Raw genomic sequence first — 25,731 nt, 5'->3', positions numbered from 1 at the left:
TGAACAGGCTGGGGCTGTTTTTTTTTCCTGGAGAGTCGGAGCTGAGGGGTGACTTTAGAGGTTTATAAAATCATGAGGGGCATGGAAAGGATAAATAGACAAAGTCTTTTTCCTAAAGTGGGGGAGTCCAGAACTCTAGGGCATAGGTTTAGGGTGAGGGGAAAGATATGAGAGACCTAAGGGGCAAATTTTTCACAGTGAAGGTGGTATGTGTATGGAATGAGCTGCCAGGGGAAGTGGTGGAGGCTGGTACAATTACAATTAAAAGGCATCTGGATGGGTGCATGAATAGGAAGGGTTTGGAGGGATATGGGCCAGGTGCTGGCAGGTGGGACTAGATTGGGTTGGGATGTTTCCAAGCTTCACATCTGACTCTATGTATGGATTCAGATGGCTTCATGACTAAGACCCTTCATTTTGACAATTTTCAGGTGTCCATTCAGCAACTTCTTCTTTTCTCTAATTGTGGCCACTTGCTAGGTTTACCTCTGTTAGCACATTTTCATTTACCATTGCCTGAAGTTTGGTTCAATATCTTTCTCCAGTCTCAAAGTTTCTCTGAGAAACCATTCTCTTGTTGCAAATTATTTCTCTTCTTCACCACTTCAATAACTTTCAGTTTAAACTCTGCTGTATATTTTCTTTGAGGGTGTTTTTACACAAAATGATGAAATTTCAAAAACCTCAACTAGGTATATGACTGTGTACTCCAAGAAGTCAGTTGGCATTTGATTCTTTTGTACCGTATTGGTGTGATTTGTACATAACATGGAAAACACAATTCCTCATCATAACACTTATGTACAGGATATTACCTTGACTCTCAAATGTTTGATCTGTTAGCTGTGAAGAATTTTACACAAGATATATGGTCTATTCCAGATTTTGTAGCCAAAAATAGGGGTCAACATTTACGTCGACTTTTACTTGTTTTGATTCCTCATAGGATCATAGATTAGGTACAGCACAACAAGAGACCATACAGCACTTGCCCAACTCTGTAGATAGCAACTTGACTAGTTCCAACCCACCTTCATAACATAGCAATATTTCTCACTTCTGGCAGTTGTCCAAAGCCCATTTTGAATTTTAATTGAATCTGTCTTTTCATTCTGTAAGATGGTTCATTTTGGATTCTAACCACTGATATTTGTTTTCTTGGCAAAACAACTTTTCTTCAAATCAGTTGTGTTGTCAATCAACTTTAAAATCAGATACTGAAGAAGTTAATATTTAACATTGTACATATAAAAATTTAGAATTTAAAATGTTCAGTGTTAACATAATTAAACTTACAGGCTTGGCTAGTCAGTTTGCTGTTTAGTTTGTCTTAGTATACATATCAACCAGTCAGTCTTTGCAGATTTTGTATTGAGCAAATACAATTTGTAATTTTAAGATTTTGTTTTGTTTAGATTGCTGAGAATTTGGTGCTTGGATTTACAAAGGCCAATATATGTTGCTCCTCTGACCAATGGGCTCTGTTGTACATTCTCTCCACATGGTAGTGTGTTGGCTACAGGGTAAGGATGCTTTCAGGTTCAGTACTGAGCTAGGAGTTTAAAAGTCAAGCAGGGTGACAATTAGTGAATATGCTTAAGATGTAAGTTGAGTTGTTATATAACCAGAATGGTGTAGGGGATTCCCAGTCATGTGTTTCAGATCTCTGCTGACCTGTTGGGAGGTACAGATGTGATTTTTCATACTATCTATTTTTAAATGTTGTTTTCATGGGATGGTAATTATGCTGGCTAAGCCAACATTTATTGCCCATTTCTAACTGCCTTTGCAGCCGATTTGAGAGGAACCATCTCCAACAGTAGTGCTCTGTTTTGGCACTGAATACTTCAGAAAAATGACTGAAAATTCTCTCCACAAGGTTAAGTATTATAGGTATATAGACTAGTTTAAAAAATTAAGTCTTTTCTCCACCCTATACCAATGTTGTTCCAGGACAAGAGATGGTCATGTTACATTCTGGATCGTATCTAAGGTGCTGCCAACTCTGCAACACATTTGCCGCAATGCTGTACGCCACATGATGACGACCCACCAAGTTATGCTGTTGTCAGTTCCAAAGAAGATTAAACAGTTTTTGATTTATAAGTTCTAGCTCACACTTTGCAGAGGTAAAGTAACAGGATCAATGGGAACCCTTACCTTAAAAGTAATAGATAATGAATAATATTTTTACCAAGATTTATTTAAATGAATATTGTATTTGATTTTTAAAAATGTACATCTAGTTTCCAAAAATAATTGTCACAAAAAGAGTCTTTTTCCATTATAAAACTTATTACATTCAATGTCAAAAAAGTCCTCCTCTACCAGATCAATCTTTTGCACACTATTGGAACTTTCCACATTGTGAAGTTATGTGACTGATCAAAAGTATAATATTTGTTCTGAATGTGGAGATCAATCTGGTCTACATCTTTCTAAAGGCAGTAGAAGGTTAAAAATGTTATTTATGAAACTAAGTATTTCAAGATGCAAGCCCCACAAGTATAGTATCTTTTTTGATCTCCAGTTTAGTTTGTAAATTTATGGCTTAAAATTGCACAAAGATGGATAATCATTATTGATCTATCTAGACACTCTGCATGGTTTCATAAGTGTTCCTTTACAATTTTTATCCTCAGATTTATGGATTTAATTATTCGAATTTAATTTAGTCTGGGGAAAGTGTTAAAAACTTGCCTTTTTTTAAAAAAAAATTAGTTTGGTACCTTTATGACTAACTAGAATATTCCAGATTCATCTTTTAATTATTTTGATTGGAATCTCTTATTGGTGCTGTTAGCCATTCTTCATTTTTAAAATTATTTCTTGTGTTTGATCACTGTTCTATCCTTTTGTAGTTTTAACACCTTTATGCTAGAATTGAAAACTTACAGCCTAGATGTAGATCTTTGTGGCCCAAATGTAACCTTTGATCTCACCTTGCCTTCTAACAATGTACTTGTGTACGTTTTTCTGCATGCACTAGCTTTAATTCCTGCTAGTGTAGAATTACACGTGACAGATTTTCATAAAAGATGCAGGAAAGAAACAAAGGTTGACCAAATACACATGATAAAGAAAATTGGCAAAAGATGCAAGATTAATTCTGGAAAATCAACATTTTGAGCAATCGTACTAAATTGATGGGGCTGTGTGGATTTTTGTCTCAAAAAGTATGAAAGTTAGTTATCAGTTGTAGATTTCCTATGGAATGTGATTTCTTTTAACGTGGTGTTGTCACACATTTTGGATTAATCACATGCAACTATTTAACTCCACAAAATTAGTCTTGTCACTGCACTAAGATGTTTTGTACCGTGCAAACTGGAGAAGGCTTGATACAAAACATTTATACAATAGTTGTTTATTTCATTGTATTTCAAGAAAGAATATATTTTCAGTATTTATTTTTGTCTGATTTTTAGAAATAAAATTTAACTTAGTTGTTTTAATGCATGTCTGCATATGTTAAGACATTGTCAAATTCTTCAGTTGGCAGTGTACATGAAGTGAAAATGGGGAATCTTTGCTCAGACTATTCTTTTCCTCCCCAGGTTACAAAAAAAATCATCTAATATGATTAACCTTTTCACTCCATTTTACCACCACTCACCCCTAAACCCTCAATTTCCTGGTTGATCAAGTACCTGTTCAACTCTGGATTGACCATATTCAATGGCCCAGCTCCCTGCTCTGGAACAAAATGCTAAAGATAAACAACCCTCTAAAGAAATTCCTTCCCCATCTCAGTCGAAATGACATCTCCAATTTTATTTTAAACTGTGCCCTCAGTTCTAGGATTTTCCCTAGATAAGAAATTTTTCCTCAACGCTTACCTCAAAACCCCTCAATGTTCTGTTTTTGAAGGATCACTGCTTGTCCTTAATGCTAAAGTGTAGGATTAAACCAACTCAACCTTTCTGGAGATAATCGGTCTGAATGAACCTCCTTTGAACTTGCATTACAAATGTGTGTCGCCTTAAGTAGAGACCAAATTTGTATAAACACTCTCCAGATGGGAAGGCACCAATAGCCTGTACAGTTGTAAAATAACTTCCCTACTTTTAAAGGCCAATTTTCATTTGTCTTTCTGATTACTTAATGCAATAGTAATTTTGATTCATATTATCCACATTGAGAAAATTGATTTTTCTATTCTTCCTGACAAGGGAAAGCTTCATATCTCCCATATGTGTCACTTTACAGACTCTGTCCTCTTCACAACTTGCTTTAACAACTAACGTGTACATCTTGCTTTGTCTTTTATTTGCAATCCCAGCCTCAAGCTGTTATGTCCAAGTTGATTAAGTAAGGAACAAAACCTAATTGAGAACATCAAATTGAGTTTACCAAGCTTATACACTTCTAGAGGTGCAATCGGGCCTCTGTGTCCCTGACAGACAAAATTTAGTTTAAGTTCATTGTCTCAACATATCCTCATGTTGTCACAGAACAAGGTCATAGCATCTACCAGGACTCCTGAGTTAAGTTTATTAGTATATCACTACTAATCCAATGACCTCTGTTGGTTTTGCCATTTTCATTGATGGATGTATGGTCAACTGGCCAGTAGTTTATCACCTGGTTATTCATACTTCCATTACAAATATACCAGCGTGCAAGATATTAATATAGTATCTATTGAAACTGACAACTGCAATAGAGTTGCTAGCCTTGACCTCCAGAAGGTGTTTGATTGGACAGGCACTGGAACAGGCAAGGAGAAATTGATTAGCACAATTTGGCCAAGAGGAGGATCTAGAGAAATCAGTGTCCCACTGTAGTAAATGTGGGCAAGAGACTGCCATGCCAAAGTGGGGTTCCTAAGCCCCACACGGAAGTAGCTTACATTGTTGAGGTCAACTTTGTTAGCATACAAGACAAAGCTGCCACCAAGTCCAATTGATACATCACTGCACAAACTTGCACTCGAGCAAGGAGCAGTTCTTACAAATATTTGGAACTTAGAAGATTTGTAGTTACAAATCCTTTATAACAAACTTGCTTTCTTAGCTGAAATTTATAACCGGTCAAGTTCAAGGAACTATTGTTTATTCCACAAATAACATTGAGCCTGTCAGTTGTAAGACTGCCTCTTTGACTCTGGGGGGGAATGTTCTTGGTTGGACTTATTGCTAATTCTATGATTATGAAGGTGTTACAAGGGTAAACACTTGATAGAATGTTTGTTTATTTAATCCTAGCCCAGTTTTTAGACCTGGACAGCATTATTTAGCTTTTGACCAGCGTGAAGTTTTATTTGTTAAACTCTTTGCATCTTTAAAATCAGGTTTTGCTGTTATTCTTTCAATGTTACTAATTTGTCTGCAGGTATTAACTAACAGCTAGCAAATAACTCCAGTCACTTTGACTTGTCTGCAATTCCTGACTTTATTGCCATCTTCCATATTTTAAAAACCTTTTAACGGTCTTGACTTATGACACTATCGTTTTTGCTCAGTATTGACTTTTATATTCTGTCTCAAAACTGCAAATCCCTATATTAGAGAAAATTATCTGGTTGTTCTAATGCATTAAGTAAACTAAGTGCCAATTCTAGGCATGCAGCCTTAGTAGTTTAAGTCATGAGATTTTCTGCTACATTTAAGATAAGTAAGTTATTCAACTCTATGCAATCCCATTAGGTGATTTGAAAATGTAATGAGAAGCTAATTTAGATTTGAACAGTGTGCTAGAACAAGATTTTAGTTCTACTGAAATTTCCTCCTATAAAATCATCTGCAGTTTTACAGTAGAGGAAAATATTTGTATGTTGTACTGTTGAGGAAATAACTAACATTCCTTGATGTACCCATCCAAATACCTTCCTAAAAAAACATGAATAGGAAGGAGTTAGAAGGATATGGGACTAGATTAGATTAGGATAGCCGGTCAGCATGGACGAGTTGGACAGAGGGGTCTGTTTCCATGCTATACATCTCTAACACTAACATAGCTGTCATTATATGTATATTTCCCATTACTTAAATCCCTAAAGTGTCCAGTAGGTGGCACCTGATTAATATGTAAAACCCAGTGTGGAAATAGAATCCCTGTATTTTTAGATTAGATTGTAGGGAATATAATGTGGAAACAGGCCATTTGGCCCAACAAATCCACACCCATTTCCCTCTGATTAATGCACCTAACACTATGGGCAATTCAGCACACCCAATTCACCTGGCCTACACATCTTTGATTGTGGGAGGAAACTGGAGCATCTGCAGAAAACCCACTCGGACACTGGGAGAATGTACAAAACTCCACAGACAGTCACCCAGGCCAGAATTGAACCCAGGTGCCTGGCAGCAGTGCTAACCACTGGTTTTTTCCCCTAGAACTTTTTTTCAACATTTGCTTGTTTATATTTCATTTAAGGCAAAAGAGACCTAGTGGAGAAAGCTGAAACATAATCCGGTATTATAGAAACCTTCCACTTTTTTTTTGAATCAACTATGACCTGGTTTGGGAAATCACCTTAATTGTGGATCAATTTTAAAAATGATTTTTTTGTTGGAAATGACTGCTCCCAATGAACATGCATGCAAGTTGCTTCTGTATTATTCTCTATATTCACCACCTTGCTTACAATTTTATTGGTATTGTAAAAGTCCACTGAATAACTTTGGACAAAACCTGTTTCCAGAAGACAACTTTAAAATATTTCAATAGGATCAAGTCATTAATTTTAATAAACAAAATTATAAACTCATTCAGCTTCGGCAACAACCATATCACGGGCAACTTGAAATGCAGCAATAAGTGAACTCAGTTGAATTTTCTCATTTGTTCCTGAAGCCAGCCTGTACCTGTTAAAGTAAATTTTAAGTCAGACTGTTTTTCCTACCTTCCCTCTCTCCACTTGCCACCCCACCCTTTCCTCATTCCCCTTCCCCCACCATCCATCGGTCTGTCCTCCCTCCCTTCTCTTTCTTCACCCGCCCCCCACCCCACTTCCCATATCTAATATCCCAGAAGAAAATTCTGAAGTAATACTTACTCGATATCAGCCATCTTGATCAATAAATGAATTCGAACCGAAGGTGGCAAATCAACTGAAAAAGTACCATACACAAACATGAGAAGCTTCGATACAATAAAGCTAGCAATTCCACTGTCTGGTATCATACACTTCCTAGTGGTCAATTTTACATATTCCAAACAAAGCAGGTCATTATTTGATTCTGTTGCTGAATAAGTTTGAATCTAACAAGAGATCTCGCTTGGTTCTTAATTCCTGAGGTGATTTTATAAACTAATACTGTTGCTTGATCACAGCAGGAATGAAACTATATGTACTCACTATAAACACAATTGAACACTAGTTTCCTAGATTAGCTAAAAACATTCCAATATGTTAAACAAAAGCAGCAGCAATTTAGTTAGTTAGTAATTGAGAGACCAAGATCAATAACCCAAAGACATGAATTGAAAGCTGGAGAATTTGAATTCTGCTAACTAAATCAACTTGTAGTTAAATAGCTAGTAACAGTAATGATGAACAAGTAACTACCAGCTTGTTAAAAAGCCCATCTGGTTCACTAATATTCTTTTGGATAGGGTATCTTCCATCCTTACCCGGTTTGACATACATGTAACTCCAGACTTACAGCATTCTAACTGACTCTTAAATAAGTACCTTTTTAGGTTATTTAACAGAGTAGTTAAAAGCAATTTCTTTGCTTGCCCCTCTTCTGCAGTTATGTCAGAGCCTGGGTGTCTCTGGAGAAGGAGTACATCGTGTCCACCAACCCCCTTGAGCCGTTCAGAGAGAGGTGGGTGCTGCAGGGAGTAGAGTGTATTATTTCCCCCTCCAATTCTACTTTGATTTAATCCCTGCCCTCCCCTTCACTTTTGATCATGTAGCATTGCCCTTTGATGGGACGGGCACTACTTGTCACTGGCCACTTGGGTGTTTCCTTTCTGCCTGGTAGTGGAAGTTGAATAAAGATTTGTACACCTTGTGTCTTTCACTGTGTCTCACACCTGCACGTGCACATAATTTGGGTGCTGGGGAAAAATAAAAAAGGAAAAAAAACAGGAATGGCAGAAAAAAAAATAAATAGGAGTGTCGGGGGTTCTGTTCACTCAGAGGGGCTTTGAAGGAGCTGGACCAGTTTTTAAAAAAAAAAAATCAATTTCTGATTGGAAACTAATGCTAGTCTTGCCACCCCACATCTGGCATGTAAAACCTGACATTAGGATATTTAAATATAGAAAACCTCCAGGGCCCCCTCAAAGTCAAGAGAAATTAGGAGTGTTAACCAAAGCCTTTGTCAAGGGAGAGCATTAAGCAGGAATAACATTTTGGGCAGGATATTCTAAAGGGACAACTATCAATTTCAGGAGAGGGAAGCAGCAGCAGGAAAGGTGCAAAGACAGGAGAATATGACGCTTGTGATTCACACATGGAATAATACCAACTTTTAGGATTTGGAAACAATTACAAACTCAGGTTACAATTAAGCGTGTAAATCTGTCTGCTTTCTGTACTGAGGTTTCTATTACATCCAAGTTAATTTGTTGTAGACTATATTTTGAGGTGTAACACCACATATTCTTGAAGCAAATGAAAACAGCCTGACACAGAGAGAGTGTCATAGAGAAATACTGCACGGAAACAGACACAGCGGTCCAACGTATCCACACCAACCAAATATCCCAACCCAATCTAGTCCCACCTGCCAGCACGCAGCTCATATCCCTCCAAACCCTTCCTAGTCATATATTATTCCAGATGCCTTTGGAATGTTGCAATTGTACTAACCTCCACCATTTCCTCTGGCAGCTCATTCCGTACACGTACCGCCCTCTGCATGAAAAAGTTGCCCCTTAGGTCTCTTATATCTTTCCCCTCTCGCCCCAAACCTATGGGCGGCACAGTGGCTAGCACTGCTGCTTCACAGCGCCAGAGACCCAGGTTCATTTCCCACCTCAGGCGACTGACTGTGTGGAGGTTGCACGTTCTTCCCCGTGTCTGCGTGGGTTTCCTCCGGATGCTCCGGTTTCCTCCCACAGTCCAAAGATGTGCAGGTCAGGTGAATTGGCCATGCTAAATTGCCCGTAGTGTTAGGTAAGGGGTAGATGTAGGGGTATGGGTGGGTTGCGCTTCGGCGGGGCGGTGTGGACTTGTTGGGCCGAAGGGCCTGTTTCCACACTAAGTAATCTAATCTAATCTATGCCTTCTTGTTCTGGATTTCCCCAACCCAGGGAAAAGACTTTATGAATAAAATCACGAGAGGCATGGATAGGATAAATAAAGTTGTACAGCATGGAAACAGACCCCTTTGTCCATGTTGACCAGATATCCTAACCTAATCTAATTCCATATCCCTCTAAACCCTTCCTACTCATGTACCTATCCAGATACCTTTTAAATGTTGCAATTATACCAACCTCCACCACTTCCTCTGGCAGCTTATTCCATACTCGCACCTCCCTCTGTGAAAAAGTTGCCCTCTAGTTCTGGACTCCCCCACCCCAGGTAATCGATTTGTCTATTTACCCTATCCATGCCAGTCATGATTTTATAAACCTCTATAAGGTCACCCCTCAGCCTCCAATACTCCAGGGAAAAAAAAAAAGAGGCCAGCCTATTCAGCCTCTCCCTGTAGCTCAAATCCTCCAACCCTGGCAATATCCTTGTAAAATCTTTTTTGGACCCTTTCAAGTTTCACAATATCCTTCCGAGAGGAGGGAGAAGTACAACTACAAAATCTACTAAAAAAGGTATGTCTTACTGTTTAGTTACTTTAATAACTTTAGATTTATTCTCAAAAGCAGCCAAACAGCTCCTCCTACCAGAAAACGTTGTTATGGAAATTGCAACAGTCTCCAAGGAGATGAACAAGAAAACATCCAGCGTCACCCAGCAGATGGTGTCGGTTGCAAGACCTGGTCTCTAATGAGTATTTGAATGCACACAGCTGTAATAATGCTATCAACTACACTGTTTACAGAATGGACCCTGGAGATTGCCACAAATATCTCCATAGTAATGGAGAGCAACACCCAGTTTACATGACAGACTAAATTATACCTGCTTTGACTGAACATATTTGAAAATAAATTGTGAGAATTAGGTCTTTAAACATGTTTTTTTTAAAAAAGGTGTGTCTTAAGTTCTATTCACCTTACTGATTAATCTTTTCAAAAACAATGACACCCTTCAGGATGTTCTGTATTCGGTTTCCTTGGTTCAAAGAACATGACAGTTTTTTTTTGGAATTAGTTATTATAAAACCATGGCTGTTGAGCAAAACAAGGTCCAAACTGAGGCTAATTGTTCTGAACAGAAGGGATCAGAAATTCTGGGCCTAGCAGCAGTGAGTGCTGCAAGTTCACTGACATTAAGAGTTGCAAAGACACCAGAAATTATGGTGAGCTGAAATCCTGAACATCCTGTTTGCCAGAAATGGCTCCATGGAAGCCCTTGGCCCATACTTCTGCCAGAACCCAGTGTATAAATTTAGGCTGTTTGGTACCTTTATTTATTGGCACTGTTCTTGCTAGGAGTGCAGCCATTTATATGAAGGGGAAGCATCAAAACATTTGATAAATCCCATACCCTGACATTGCTTCACCACCACCCTTCCCAGCAGGTCCATCACTGCTAACTCCTCTCTGTTCCCGGTTCTTTTAAAAGCCAGTCCCATCCCTTTTACTACCTGGCATTTCCTGTTCTCCAAACACCCTCTCCCACAGCTAGCTTGGAATTCCCACTCCTACATTCTCATTCCCCTGGACGGATGTGAGTAAAGGTGTGAACAGTGGTGTGAGACAGCTTGAACAGTGTCATTTGTGACAAGCATAGATAAGTTTGTAGTGGGCACTGACCTGACATCAAAAACAGTTACATTTAAAACCGTAAACATCACTGAGTGGAAGGCAGACCTCAAGGCTACATATCTTCAGTACATTGCCATCAGATCACCCAACTTGTCTAACCTATGGATTCAAGCTAGAGTCAAAACAGCAATGTCCATTGTAAAATGCTAATGGAGCAGTTTTGAACAGGGATAGTGGTTTATGCTCCTTCTCCACTGCTTGCCAGAATCTCTGTGCCAACATGATGAAAATACCACCAAAGGAATTTCAACACTCATACCTGGACAGCAGTGGTGACATGGCAATGTTACTGGAGGTCCTTGCTAATGCTCTAAGTTTCAAATGACAGAGTTCAAATTTGCTCAATAAATATGATGAAGTATCTCCAGTGGTGCCAAAAAAACTTCAGGTTCAGGAATGTTCTTTGGAGAGGGAAATCTGCTATCACTACCCTGTCTGACCTACAATGGACTCCTAACCACAGAGCAATCCACTCAGTTCAAGGGTATTCAAGGATAGGTATCAACTACCACATCCCATGAAAGAATAAAAAGTAAAATAATCTGCTCATTGGCTACAATTGATGATAGTCAGATAATGCAACACTAAATGCTTCACTTAATTAAAAGATAGAGCCTGCAAAAATATCCTTAGGGATACAGCATCTAATGATTTTGAATTTCCTGTGGAAATGAAACAGCACCTATCTCCTGGGAAAAGGCACTTAACTACAGAATTGAGATGGAGTGTCCACGATTGGTACTGAGAATATTTAGTCCTAAAGTAATAACGTTTCCACTAACATCAAGAATAACACATATATTTATAACAAAATTGAAGTTGGCACTTTTTCTTAAATCAGCTTTAAATGAGCTCAACATAAATCTTTTAAAAAGGATGATGTTTGGGAAAATTCCAGCACATTGATTTCCATGATTATTACATATTCACATTGTCTAATTTCTGCTTGTAATGATTTGATTTGTGTTCTTCAACTTATACAAGATCATGATGGAGAAAATTACTGTTTCCAAGCTATTGGATTTCCCTATAAATGCTTCATGTAGGCTTGGAGTTGCATACACCCATATGGGAAACCACCTGGCTTTCCATTCATTTAAATTAACAGGAAATGAGACAAGCTCTCTTGCTGGTGTGCACTTCTTCACTTCTGTAATCAGGCAACTCAACAGCCCCACATACAGGAACAATAATTCTATCCTCTCTAGCTTTTTTCCCCAAAAGAAAGCTTTAGCAATGTTATAACACACTTCTGAAGTAGTTGAGACCTGAACCCAAACCTTCCAGTTCAGAGACAGGGACAATACCATTATGCCTCTTCCACTTTTCATTTTACAGATATTTTCTAATCAAGGTATTCAGAGATGTTATGACACACCTTTGGAGAAAGTGTGGCTTGAGCCCAGGCCGCATAGTTCAGGAGGTAGGGACACTTCCACTGGAACACTAAAGCCTATTACATTTTCAATGTGTCTAGAAGTAATCATCAAACAGTGGGATCCACTAACGACATTTAGAAGCTGAACAAATAGGTATTTCCTAATCACTCAGAGATGACAGGACACAGCCCTAGAGCAGGTGGGACTTGAAACTGGGCTTCCTAGCTCAGAGGCACTACCACTACACCATAACAGCCCTCATCACAAGAGCCTTCTAAAGATTCAACATCATAGATATTTTCTAATCAACCTGTTCACCGACATTATTCACATGCTTGGAGCAGGTAGGTCAAGAACACAGATCTCCTGGCTCACAAGAAGGGACAATATCACGGTGCCACACCTGACCTAATTACTCAAGTCTGGCACACATGCCAGAAACATTAGCCAGTATAACAACTGAACCCATGACCTTGGATTATTAGCAACACGATCTAACCATTCTGACTAACCACCCAACCTTATGGCAAAGGAAGAGGCCACTTGTTCCATCTGGTCAGTGTCATTGAATCACAGACCTTTAGTCCTTCAGTCTCATGCTCTTTTAACTGAGCTGTTGTAGCTATTTAAGAGTGGACAGAGAAAATCAGATATTGTTTCTTCTGGTACAATGAATGAGATGAGATATTCTCTAATTAAACTATTCAAAGATACTATTACCCAGCTCTGCAGCAGATGTGACTTGAACATTGGCCTCATGATTCAGGAGTAGGGACACTATCTCTGCACTGTCGTTTTATATGTCATACACAATCAGCATATGCATGCATTACACACCTAATACCAAAAAGGTATGGGCTGAATCAATTGATGTTTGCAGGGGAATAGAATTGGATTAAAATCCAATTGACTAGCAGAAAAACAAAATCAAAATCATCGAGGGTTCTCAAATCCAACTCAATTTGCTGAGAAAAAAAAAGTCTCAGGAAAGGAAGAAATGGAAAAACATAAATGGTCTGACATGCAACTTCTACGGAGTTTTCCGCAAAGCTAAGACAGATACTGTTCTGTGCTTTGTGGTTGACATAGAAACTCGAGAACTTTAGTATCTTACGGTATCAATTTAATTTGAAATTGCCTTTGCACATTTTTACAATCAGGATACTTGGAAAATTAACGTGGCTACAAAATTACAATTTCAATCTACAGGCAGTTCTGTTGCTTATAGCAACAACTTGCATTCACAAAGTATCTTTCATGGCTTCACAAAAGTTTACAATCAAATGATTACTTATTGAAATTGCCACCATTGCTATTCAGGCAATTGTGATAAATGATTTTCACTGAGGGCAAATGAGATAAGTAATAAATAATCTGTTTCAGTAATGTTAGTTGAGACAGAAATGTTGGTCAGAACTACTACAGTACTTTCCTGCTGAAATTACTAGAATAACCAAGAGAACACCAGTTCAAATCCCAGCATTGCAATTTAGAAATTCTAAATTCAGTTCTGGTTAAAAAAGGTGGACAAAATAATACAGGCCATGAATCTTAAAAACTCAATTGACTTACTAATGTTTTTTTTGGGAAAGAAACCTACCATCCTTACATTGTTTACATGAAATATTTAATTACCTTCCTAACTGATCTCACATGCCACTAAGTTATGCACAACATTAGTGAAAATATCGGCCTTAGCAACACCACCCAAGACAAATTTGAGGAAAGACATTCTGGCTATTGAGGGAGTGCAGCGTAGGTTCACGAGGTCAATTCCTGGAATGGCGTGATTACCTTACACTGAAAGACTGGAGCGACTGGGCTTGTATACCCTTGAGTTTAGAAGCCAGAGGGGATCTGATTGAGACATATAAGATTATGAAAGGATTGGACACTCTGGCAGCAGGAAACATGTTTCCGCTGATGGGTGAGTGCCGAACCAGAGGACACAGCTTAAAAATACGGGGCAGACCATTTAGGACAGAGATGAGGAGAAAGTTCTTCACCCAGAGAGTGGTAGCTGTGTGGAATGCTCTGCCCCAGAGGGCAGTGGAGGCCCAGTCTCTGGATTCATTTAAGAAAGAGTTGGATAGAGCTCTCAAAAGATAGTGGAATCAAGGGTTTATGGAGATAAGGCAGGAAGAGGATACTGATTAGGAATGATCAGCCATGATCATATTGAATGGCAGTGCAGGCTAGAAGGGCTGAATGGCCTACTCCTGCACCTATTGTCTATTGTCAAAGCGGCCTACTTCCCTGTTCATGGATGTGGTGCCATTCACTCTTTCCACCAATAACATTCAGTCGCAGCAGTGTATACCATCTACAAGATGCAATACAGAAATCCACCAAGGCTTGTCACACAGCACCTTCCAAACCTATGATCACTACAATCTAGAAGGACCAAGAGCAGTAGATGCATGGAAACATCACCAGCTGCAAAAGTCACCCCCTCCAAAGCCAGTCACCATCCTGACATTAAAATAGTCCTTTCTTTGGTGTCACCAGTCAAAATCTTGAAACTCACTTCCTAACAGTATTGTTGAAAGTAGATTATATTAGATTCCCTACAGTATTGGAAACAGGCCATTCAGCCCAACAAGTCCATACCGACCCTCTGAAGAGCAACTCACCCAGACTCATTCCCCTATCCTATATTTACCCTGACTAACACTATGGGCAATTTTTCATAGCCAATTCACCTGACCTGCACATCTTTGGATTGTGGGAGGAAACTGGAACATCCAGAGAAAACCCACAGGGAGAATGTGCAATACCTGCAACATTCCAAAGAAGCAGCTAGGGATGAGCGATAAATGCTGGTCCAGCCAATGAGGCTCACGTCCTACAAACAAATATTGCTTTTTAAAGTCTAAGCATAAAACAAAAAGGCACAAGGAAAGCTTCCTGCAGTACTTTCTTTTATGTATTCAACCTCCTTCTGAAATTGGACACAAGATTTCTGTTTATCACATTATATAAAATATGAAACACTGGTCCAAATCTGGAAACTGAACTGAAACTATAGCCAGTACTGTGTGCTTAATTCTTGCAATATAACCCTACACTCAAGGGCTGACAATGCTACTTGCTGAGCCAAGGTAACAATATACACAATTTAATTCTAAACTCACAAATTGGAAATAATCAGAATGTTTTCAGGAACTTAAGACAGTTAAAATAGTCACAAACAGGCAGATATATCAAAGCTTTCCTATGAATTCGGCAAAACTATTAAGTTCTCATTTATGGCTGGTAAATCACTTGTCTCCACACTGTGCAGCTGTGAGACAAGTAAATGGAATGAAAAGGACAAGTCGAATGTCACATTGTCCTCATTAGAATTTCACTTCAACCTTTTCTTACATGGCACAAGAAGTGACATTATTCCCAATCTAAAGGTGACTGGAAAGGACACGGACGAAAGAAAGAAAGAAAGAACGAACGAGAGAAAGAACGAGAGAAAGAACGAGAGACCGAAAGTTCAGGACTGTTCCCTAAACCAAAAATATAGAAATCGCTCACTCATAAAGGAAACATAATATACAGATTCCTGACAGTTGTTTAAAATTATCAACTGTAAATATTTGAAGAAACAAATACAAATAAAATGGCAATATGCCACAAAGCAAATAATTCCCTTTAATTAGATCCAAACCTCTTACCTCTGTGCACAAAAGTATGGATCTCGGTCAGAATATCATGCAGGGCTAAACCTTTTAATGTCTTTAATTCCATGATATCTGAAAGAAAGCTGAGGAATTTCAAAAGCACCATCTTGACTTAAACGGAATATCCTAGCAACTCACTCATTAAAAAAAACAGTAGTGCCAAACCTTTGGAACTTCCACTTGAAGTAGAAATAAAATCATCACACAACATAGTAATTAGAAACTTTCAAGATTAGAGTGGTGCTCAAAAAGCACAGCAGGTCAGGAAGCATCACAGGAGCAGGAATAATCGATCAGAATGAGGCCTTGACTCTAATCTCCAGTATCTGTAGTACTCACCTTCGTCTATTAGAAACTTTCAGTCTGGACTAATCAGATTTTCTCAACCACCCAATGTTTTGGGCAGGTTTTGAGATGACACCGTACAATACATGTTTAACATAATAAAACAAAGCATGGAATTTCACCGAAGAATTACAAACTAAAAAATGTCACAAAGGCACACAGAGATGTGAAGACAGATAACCAAAAGCTCAGTCAAAGAGGTAGGGTTTAAGGTCTCAGAAGAAAAATGAAGAGGTGAAAAGACAGAATTCGAGAACTTCAGGCCTTAGTAGTTAATGGCACAGTCATCAATGGTGAAGCAAATAAGATTGGTGATGGTAAAACAGAATTAGAGCTCAGGTATTTGAGAAGTTTGCAGGGGTCAGTAATAGGTGGTGGACCGGTTATGAAGGGATTTGAAAACTGGAATGGGAATTCTGAGCTTAGCCAGGAGCAAATTTAGATCAAAGAGCATAGGAGTACAATAAGTGCAAGCTACAACTCAAGTCAATAGATTTTCGGGTAACCTTAAGTTTACAGTATACAAGATCAGCATAGGGTGTGCTAGAATTGTCAACAGGTAACAAAGGAATGGATGAAGATTTTAGAATAGACTGAATAGTATTGTGGTCATGATATACTATATGGCCTACTCCTACTTCTATATTTTATACTTTATGTTTAATCAACCTGGTGAGATACAGCTGGGTATTGTTAGTTTATATATGGAAATTAATTATGTTTGGATAAGAAGCAGCATATAAATAGGAGGGGGGCGGAGGAAAAATCTTTGGGGGACAGCAGAAATAATGGCCTGGAATGAGAAAACAAGCAGTGATTGTCTAGCTAAGGTTAGCTAGAGAAGTGCAGTCCCTCTCAGATGGATGACAGTGGAGACACGATGGAGAACTAAGAATTAGGTGCAGGAATAGGAAATTCAGCCCTTTCAGCCTGTTCCACTATTTGATAAGATCATGGCTGATCCCATCTCGGCCTCAATACCATTTTTCTGCCCGCACTCCATAAACTCCAATCCATCGTTAATTAAAAATCAATCCGTATATCTCCTCCTTAAATTTACTCAATATCCCACCATCTATCACACTCTGAGATAGTGAACTGCGTAAAAGGAAAGTGCAGTCAGCTGAGTCAAAGGCTTCAGACATGATGAGGAGGAAAAGTTTACCTTTGTCACTGTCATATAGGCAAGAACAATTTTGCTAACTGTCGCATGCTCAGAAATCAATAGAGGGATTCACGTATGAAACTCCATGAAAGATGGGCACAGATGCAGGAGGTGACACATTCAAGGACTTTGGAGAGAAAAGGCTTGAGATAGGGTAAGTTTAGTCTGATGAAGGGGTCAGGTACTGGCACTTTGAGAAAGACAATGGCAGTTGATTTGAAGGAGAGCACAAAACCGAAGACAGGTTTGTCAACAACGTCAGGTCTGGAATTGGAACTAAGGGAATTTCAATGGTTGACAGTTTTAAAGTAACAGTGCAGATCTAATGGAGAAAATGAACTTGAACAGAGCATGAAGGAAGACACAAGAGAAACTGGACAGGGAAACAAGTTCAGGGCTAGTTTGGAGTGGGGGTTGCTCAAAGGAAATTAGGTCCAATGGGCTTGGGAAGGAAGGAAAAGAAATGATAGATCGTCTCAAATCTTGGTGAAAATAAATGCAGAGATACAGTGTCTATTCATTTGTATTTTCATTTTGAATTAATGGCTTGGTTTTCATTGGGAACATTTAAAAAAATTAATTCATGGGTTGTCATGGTGGGATTCCAACCCACATACCTAGAACATTAGCCTGGAGGTTCTCGATTATGAGGTCAGTGGCAATACCATTACATCACTGCCTCCCTCAAACAATGCACAATTAGAGCCAAAGGTAATGAGGTTACATTTAAAATGCATGCTTGATTTTCTTTTTCTTTTCCATTCGTTTATTAATTCTACCCCAATCAGGAGGTCAAAAAATTAATTGCAATCTCTCCTTGATCTTAAGCAATGCTGTTTATAGTCATCGTAGTTTCAATGACAATTAAAAATCTTACTTTTTGATTCTGAATAGCTTTCCATATATATTAATAGTCCTAATAACCTTAGGATTTATTTTGAATACTGTTTGAATACTCAGTCACCAAAGTAGAAGTGCTTGTGATGAAGTAAGATTAGATAGAACTGTGAATATATAACATTTTAGCTAGCCATAAGTAGAATGGACACAAAAGGATGTCAAGACAATGAAGGGGATATAGCATTGATTAACTAGGACACTATCTTGATTGAGGAAGTATAACAGAAAGATGAGAAATTGGGGATATTTTCCATAAGGAGAGGAGACTGAAGAGTGATTTAATAAAGACACATTCAGTTATATGAGACTAGGTAGATAAAAACTATTCACTGGTTGAGGGATCAGGAATGAAAAGAAAGTGATGCAAAATTAAAAGAAAGATTTAGGACAGAGCACACAAAATACTATTTATTCATTTTTATTCACTGGGTTATTTTATTGTGGAATGCACTACTAGAATTGGTGATTCAATCAGAAATTATGACTGGGATTTTCTCTGCCGAAGAGAAAGATTGAAAGTTGACAACTGGGTCAACATAGCCTAGGAAATAAGTAAATTATTGACCTGCAAAATATTCATATATTCAAAATATTTGACAGTTGGGTAGGGGGAGGAGGTGGTCGAGGAGTTGTTTGTCATTTTGCACGAAGGGTCTGTCCTTGCTTCCAACCAACTTTCCCAATCTTTAGTGTTTCTTAATCCAAGAGCCACCAATCTGGCCACAGTTCTGCATCCCCAAAACGAAAATTGCTGGCCTTGCCAGGCAGCAACTTCCTACTCTTGATTCGTATTTCCAGTATAAAACTCCACAGCAACTATTCAGCTGTCCGATTGATATTCAATCCAGAGGGATAAATTCAGGCAGATTTCTCCCCAGTACACCTTCCTGGTTTGAAAGTAGAAAAATCTCTGTGCATGTCAACATTGAAGAATAAGTTAGATATGTGGCTGAAACAAAGTGTTGGAGGATATCAGAAAGGGAATGGCATGCTGGGCTTTGCTTATTTGCAGGAGAGAAACTAAAAAGGACCACTGGAGGTGAACTTTATGGTTCCATTTAATTTAATGAGTCAACTTTTAACAGAAACAAAATACGGTAAAATACCGTTGTATCAGTAAAAACATCAATTTTACATATAACCTCTTGTGGTTTCAATTCCAAAGGATACTCCTGTATGCAGTGGTGAAGTCTTTGTTTAACATCCAGTCAAGGATGTTTGCGATGTCTGATTTTAATGGATGACCAGTACAGGTATACACTGTTTCCTCACTCACTTTATCATATGCCATATTTGTACTCTGTTTGATTCAGTACATGATTCCATTAGTGTTAAACAAGGAAAAGCCAGCACTTCTAATTCTTACATAACACAAATAATTTGTTAGACAAATTACTGACCTGCAAAATATTCAAAGATCGACGCATATCACCATTAGAAAGTGTCACAATGGCTTTCAGTCCATCTGGAGTTATGTTGACACTGTAATGACAGACTCAGAATAACTATCTCTGTAAAATTGTCTTGTAAAGTTCTGTAAGTGATGCATTATGGTCAAAATGTATAATAAAGATTACAAGTGATGTAATGATTCTCGATTGTGCAAGGCACATATTGTGGAATAGTCTTAGTTAAAAAAGTTAAGCTTCTTTCATTCTGGAATCTTAATGTAAAAGCCATCCACAGTCAGGTATAATTAATTTGTAGCCTTGTAACACCTTGGAGTAAGCCTGAGTAAAGTGAACAAAGACAGAATGAAGGGCTAATATGGAAAAAAAATTTCAAAATGATTCATGAAATTTGAAATTAAAAATGAAAGAATTCATCAGGTCAGGAAATCTCAGGGATAAAAACAGATTAACCACAGAGGCTGCATTTTGGGTGGAGAACTGGTTTAGAATGTTTTCTCTGGACAAATAATCCTCAACAACATCATGAGGAAAGAAAAAAAAGAGGGGAAGTCGAGCAGATTGGGGCTACACACATTGGAGTTTAGAAGAATGGGAAATGACCTTAGTAAAATGTATAAAGATTCTGAGTAGGTTGATGAGGAAGATGCCAAGAGGATTTTGCCCCTCACAGGGGAGTCTTGGACTAGGGGGACAGAGTTTAAAAATAGGGGTTTCCTACTTAAAATGTTGTTCAGAAGGTACTTTTTTTCTGATAGTCATCAGCCTTTGTAATTCATTTACATCAGTGAGTAAGTGAGGCTGGGTCAGGCAGATTTTTAATGCATAACTGTTAACGGTTATGGGTGAAAGGCCAGGAAAATGGAATTAACGCCATAATCAGATCAGCCATGATCTTTTGAATGGTGAAGCTCCAGACCCTACAAATTGTTTTTTTTATAAGAAATATTTGGACAATCCCATCACTAATAGGAGAACCAGGTTGACTATAATTTTCAGAGGAGCAATAAAAGAATTGAGCAAAGTTGCAGTACGAGTACAGTTTGTCAGTAAAAATAAAAGGGGAATCCAAGTGTCTTCCACAAGCACTTTAATGGCAAAGGAATTCTCAGATGAGCAATGGGACTGATTAAGGATCAAATGATTTATTAGTGGAGGTGCAGGCATGCCTAAAGTATTAAAAATTAGTACCTTGAATCAGTGTTTTCCAAAGAAGAGGAACTTGCCAAAGCTCCATAAACAAGGTTTTTAGTATGCTAGATGGAATATATAAAACACAGAGAGAAATACCAAAAGGGCTTGCAGTATTTAAATTGGATAAGTCACTTGGTCTTAATAAAATGCATTATCGATTTTGTCAGACATTATGGTAAATAATTGAAGAGGCATTATTCACAATCTTCAAATGCTCCTTAGACATACAGTAGTGGTAAGGGCTCTTAAGGCACAGTGGTAGTGGCCATACTTCTGGGTCAGAAGGGCCAGGTTCAAGTCCCACCTGCTCTAGAGGTGTGTCATTGCACATCTGAACAGGTCGATTAAAAATATCTAGACATAAGATGGTGCTACTGAATTGCAAATTTGACAGTATAATTGAAAAAGAGAAGGATAAACAAAGCAATTACAGTCCAGTCAGTTCAATGTCAGCGGTGGTGAAGCTTTTAGAAATACTAATCCAGGAGAAAATTAAGAACCACTTGAGCAAGCAAGGACGGAGATAAGGGGATTCAGAATGGAATTGTTAAACATCAAACTGTATTTGGATAATTATAGTTTTTCGGTGAGATAGCGCAACATTCTGCTCCTACATCTTATGGTCTTACAATTAATAAAAGGAAACAAAAGTTATGGGAAAAGTCATGAAAGTGGAACTGAGGAAAATCATATCAGTCATGACCTCTTTGAGTGACTGAGTAGATTTGATGGGCTAAACAGTCTATTTCTGCTTCTATGTCTTATAGCTTGATGGATGGATGAGAGTAGGTCGATGCCCATAAAGTTTCAGAAGCACAACATATTGAGTTTATGTACGAATTACACACCCATGGGTGAACAGAGGGCAGTAGCAGCATGGACACAAAGCAGCTAAGAGAAAGAAAACAGATTTACGAAAGACTAAAGTTAAAAATCACACAACATCAGGTTATATAGTCCAACAAGTTTATTTGGAAGCACTAATTTTCAAAATGCTGCTTCTTTACCTGATGAAGAAGCAATGCTTCGAAAGCTAGTGCTTCCAAGTAAACCTGTCGGATAATAACCTGGTGTGTGATTTTTAACTTTGCCCACCCCAGTCCAACACTGGCACCTCCAAATCATTTCTAAAGGCTAACAAACATACAGGAATAGTAGGCTATTCGAAAGGCTAATGAAATGTTAATCTTTATGGCAAGTGGAATTAAGTATAAGAGTAGTGAAATCTTGCTTCAATTGTATGGAAGCTTGTAAGGCTACAGCTGGAATATTGCATGCAGCTTTGATGCCCTTTCCTCAGGAAGGATATTATTGCCAAAGAGTGAGTGCAATGAAGATTCACCAAACTTATTCCCAGTATGGTGGGACTGTTCTTTTAAGAGAGATTAGGCAAAGTGAGCCTGCATTCTCTGTGGGTTTTGAAGACCAAGAGGTGATCTCATTGAAACCTACACAACACTTGGAGATAAACATGGTAGATGAAAGAAAGGTGCTTCCCCTGGTTGGACAGTCAAATACTAGGGGTCACAACTTTTCTAAAAAAAAAGATGCCACTTAGGGCTGAGACGGGGAAACATTTAGAATCTTTGGAATTCTCTACTCTAAAGGGTTGTTGAGTCTTGCAGTATGTTTGAATTAGAGGTAGATTGAATTATGATTACTAATGGAATCAAGGGTTAAGCAGATAGTGCATTGATTGCATTTAATGGTGGAGTAGACCCAAATGGTTGATTGGCCTATTCCTGTTCTTAAGTCATCGAAAGTTCAGAGAAGCTTTAAACATGAAATATAGAAGAGGTGGGAAAGAAATAAAAACTTCAAAATCTATTGTAGCAATTAATTTCATAACTTGTTTCTTCATGGAGCCAAGTGCAGTACAAGTAAGAGAAGTAATTAGCTAAGTGAAGGCGATAACTCAGTGCAGTAGTCAAGAGTTGAAGCCACAGAATCCAGAAGATAGAGCATTCCAAGACTTCAGCAGAACTGCCAGCACATCAGTTCACTACTTAAGGTAACATTTATATAAACAATGCTCATATAACAAAGAGACAACTCTAACACTTCAACAAAAACAGAAATTGCTGGCAAAACTCAGCAGGTTCTGATAGTATCTGCAGGGAGAAACTTCCAGTGACTTTTCATTAGAAATGACACTGCAAACCAACAAACAAACTAAGTGCTCATATCAACTGTAAAGTAAACCTTCCTAAGGACATACCATTAAGTTTATAACTGAACATTATTTTGTTACTAAATAGAGTTCCACGAGAAAAAGTTATACATTTAAAATATGGTCAGGCTTATACTTTGCTGGGTGATATCTTTATCCCATCACTGGTATTTATAAATGGTGAGTACTCCAACTCACGACACTGAAGTAATTCCAGTAGCCATGGGATGAAGTCCTTAAATGGGCATTAATTGCCCACGCAATGGTCTTGATTGGTGCTGGAAGAGGAAAGTACATGGAATTAAATCATTGTGGAGGTCTAATGTCTCCACTGCCAAACTCAGCATGGAGGAACACATTATATTCCACACTTGGTGTCTGATTCACCAAGCAGTAATAAAGTTACCACAAATGTTACACCCAGTTCAAAAAAAGGAGCCGGGGAATAAACGTAACTAAAAGCAAGAGAATCAACAGAAATATAATAAATACATACTCATAACTATGGGTGGTGAATTAACTTAAAACTTTCACAGAAAGGATAAACAAGTTATGTGACAGATGTTGGCACACTACAAATAAACAAAAAAGGGACCAGCCCTGTCCTGCAGAAACATTTACTCTATTCAGTTGGAATTAGAACTGTTACAGCCAATCAAGAATTGAGCTCCATAAACTAGAAGCCACAGATGTAAGTCTGAAAGATAACGGTTTGAGGATGTGGCATCAAAACTAAATAATTAAATGCTGAAATGCAATTTTAATTCAAATTTGATTACAATATTAATAAAATGAATTTCGTCCAAACATAATGGAATGTATGTTATTCCAAATCATGAAAATGATGGTATTCCCTAAAGTTAAATTTAGTTAAGGCTATTAATGAAGAGTTAATGAAATTAAAATCCTGTCATTAAATTTTCCTTAAAATATAACTTCTGTTGAAGAGAAGTTGGTTTTATTTTAAGAATATTTTGTGTAGATTGGTCATGACATGCATAATGGAGCATAACTGTATTTATGTAGTATGTGTAGCAGTGAATACTTAATTAGTTAGTGGGAGGATGGAGTGGAACAATATTCCAGTATTAAGCTCGAATACAATGATTTTAATTGAGTCATGAAGCTGCTCAAATCCAGTAAACTCTAATTTTGTTCTTACAACTGTTTACGTCTGGATCCCATACATATGCTGCTTCAGGAACATATTTAAGTCAAGGTGAAGGTATTTCTCCATGGGAAAGGCAAATCAGAAAAGAAAATCACCTGCAGTTGCATGATTGCTAGTGGGCTGTTTACACAGCACGACTGTTGGAAAATTTAGAGCAGGAGCTCTTGCCTGCTAAGCAAAGAATAATGTGACTGCAGCGACACCTAACTGAGGAACAGCACATAGATAGTAATTAACACTTTTTAAAATAAAATTTGAAATAGCATCAACAGACATCAGCTTGGTAGTATTTTAAAACATCCACCTCCGCCTCCCCATCACCTTAAAAAGAAATTAGGCCAGATTTCTATTTACCTAAATTTCATATTCTCAAAAACAAATGAAAGAACATATGCAAACAGGAATGCTGCTGAATTATTTGACTTTTCTGAAATGGTGGTAGCATTTTATTCACTGCAAAGAAGTAGCTAAAAATGCTACCTTGCATAAAACCAGAATCTAGTTAAGTTACTATTGAATAAACTTTGATGAAGACAAGAGATTGACCATAAGGAAACAAAACAAATGCAGATTTTTAAAAGATAATCTCTGCTAAACTGTCTTTTGTACATCTTTTCCAGATAAAAGGCTTTCATAATTGATAGCAGAAAAAGATGGAAACTATTGATTCCTGCCTTAGCTTTCTACAATAAATTGTGGGGCAGTACAATGAGAAAACTCACTTTTCTTCTTTGATGACAAACTCCAATCTTGGAATCATCTGTTCTGGTGACAGCGGCCCAAATCGGAACCTAGTACATCGAGACTGTAAAGCAGGGATGATCTTCGACAGGTAGTTACAGATTAGGCAAAATCTGGTGTTCTCTGTAAATTTCTCAATAACTGCATCACAAACAATTAATTACTCAGAATTTGAAATGGAGAAAAACAACACATGTAACTAGGAAAAACAACTTTTTCATTGGACTTAAATGCTGAAAAAAAAATTCTTTATCAGCTGTAAAAATAATTTTAAATGCAACTAATATAACACCCAATCATCATACTTTTGAAGCATTAATTTTCACAAGGTTAAATGCAAATATATTGCTAATTAATGTTTATAGAGAATTCAGTGCACGTAAAATATTGTATTATGCGCATTAATTTCAGTTGCGATTGAGTAATCCATGAAAATATGGTGTATATTTGAAAGCATCTAAGACCTCCTCTGCATTTTAAACACCCAGACTTGTAGCTAAAAATAAAAAGCCTGGGGGCAGTGTGGTACAGAATGCACACACCAAATTGCTGTTCCTGTAGTAGCAAACAAGCAAAACTAAAGCTACCAAGAGGGGGGGAACTAAATGGTTTGAAAGAGTCACTGTAGATTTTTGTGTAATGCCAATTCATGAACTGTAAATACTCCAAGAATGATAACTTACATAAACAGAGACTGTGCTATCTCCAGGGGAATTGAGACAAAGTAATAAAAGA

General features: G+C 37.9%; 2 protein-coding genes across 8 annotated transcripts in view; one reads left to right on the top strand and one right to left on the bottom strand.

The window, feature by feature from the left end:
• The window catches only part of wsb2 (WD repeat and SOCS box containing 2), a 33,569-nt gene extending 23,497 nt beyond the window's left edge, over nt 1–10,072 (top strand). For 2 of the 6 annotated variants that reach the window (XM_072587307.1, XM_072587304.1), the window contains exons 8-9: nt 1,416–1,523; nt 1,954–6,355. In XM_072587307.1, the coding sequence (XP_072443408.1) occupies nt 1,416–1,523; nt 1,954–2,113 (268 nt within the window). In that variant the 3' untranslated portion in view covers nt 2,114–6,355. Of the gene's footprint in view, nt 1–1,415; nt 1,524–1,953; nt 6,356–7,703; nt 8,104–9,783 lie in introns of those variants that run through there. The other 4 variants (XM_072587306.1, XM_072587305.1, XM_072587309.1 and 1 more) reach the window with 4 other exon arrangements.
• The window catches only part of rfc5 (replication factor C (activator 1) 5), a 58,224-nt gene that overhangs the window by 1,471 nt on the left and 31,022 nt on the right, over nt 1–25,731 (bottom strand). The window contains exons 6-11 of one of the 2 annotated variants that reach the window (XM_072587311.1): nt 24,978–25,137; nt 19,712–19,793; nt 19,482–19,611; nt 15,896–15,973; nt 7,004–7,058; nt 6,584–6,812 (exon numbers count right to left, since the gene is read on the bottom strand). In XM_072587311.1, the coding sequence (XP_072443412.1) occupies nt 6,713–6,812; nt 7,004–7,058; nt 15,896–15,973; nt 19,482–19,611; nt 19,712–19,793; nt 24,978–25,137 (605 nt within the window). In that variant the 3' untranslated portion in view covers nt 6,584–6,712. Of the gene's footprint in view, nt 1–6,583; nt 6,813–7,003; nt 7,059–15,895; nt 15,974–19,481; nt 19,612–19,711; nt 19,794–24,977; nt 25,138–25,731 lie in introns of those variants that run through there. The other variant, XM_072587312.1, reaches the window with a different exon arrangement.

The sequence above is a fragment of the Chiloscyllium punctatum genome, chromosome 17 (assembly GCF_047496795.1).
Source record: "Chiloscyllium punctatum isolate Juve2018m chromosome 17, sChiPun1.3, whole genome shotgun sequence".
NCBI lineage: Eukaryota > Metazoa > Chordata > Chondrichthyes > Orectolobiformes > Hemiscylliidae > Chiloscyllium > Chiloscyllium punctatum.
This window is presented reverse-complemented; position numbering and strand designations above follow the sequence as displayed.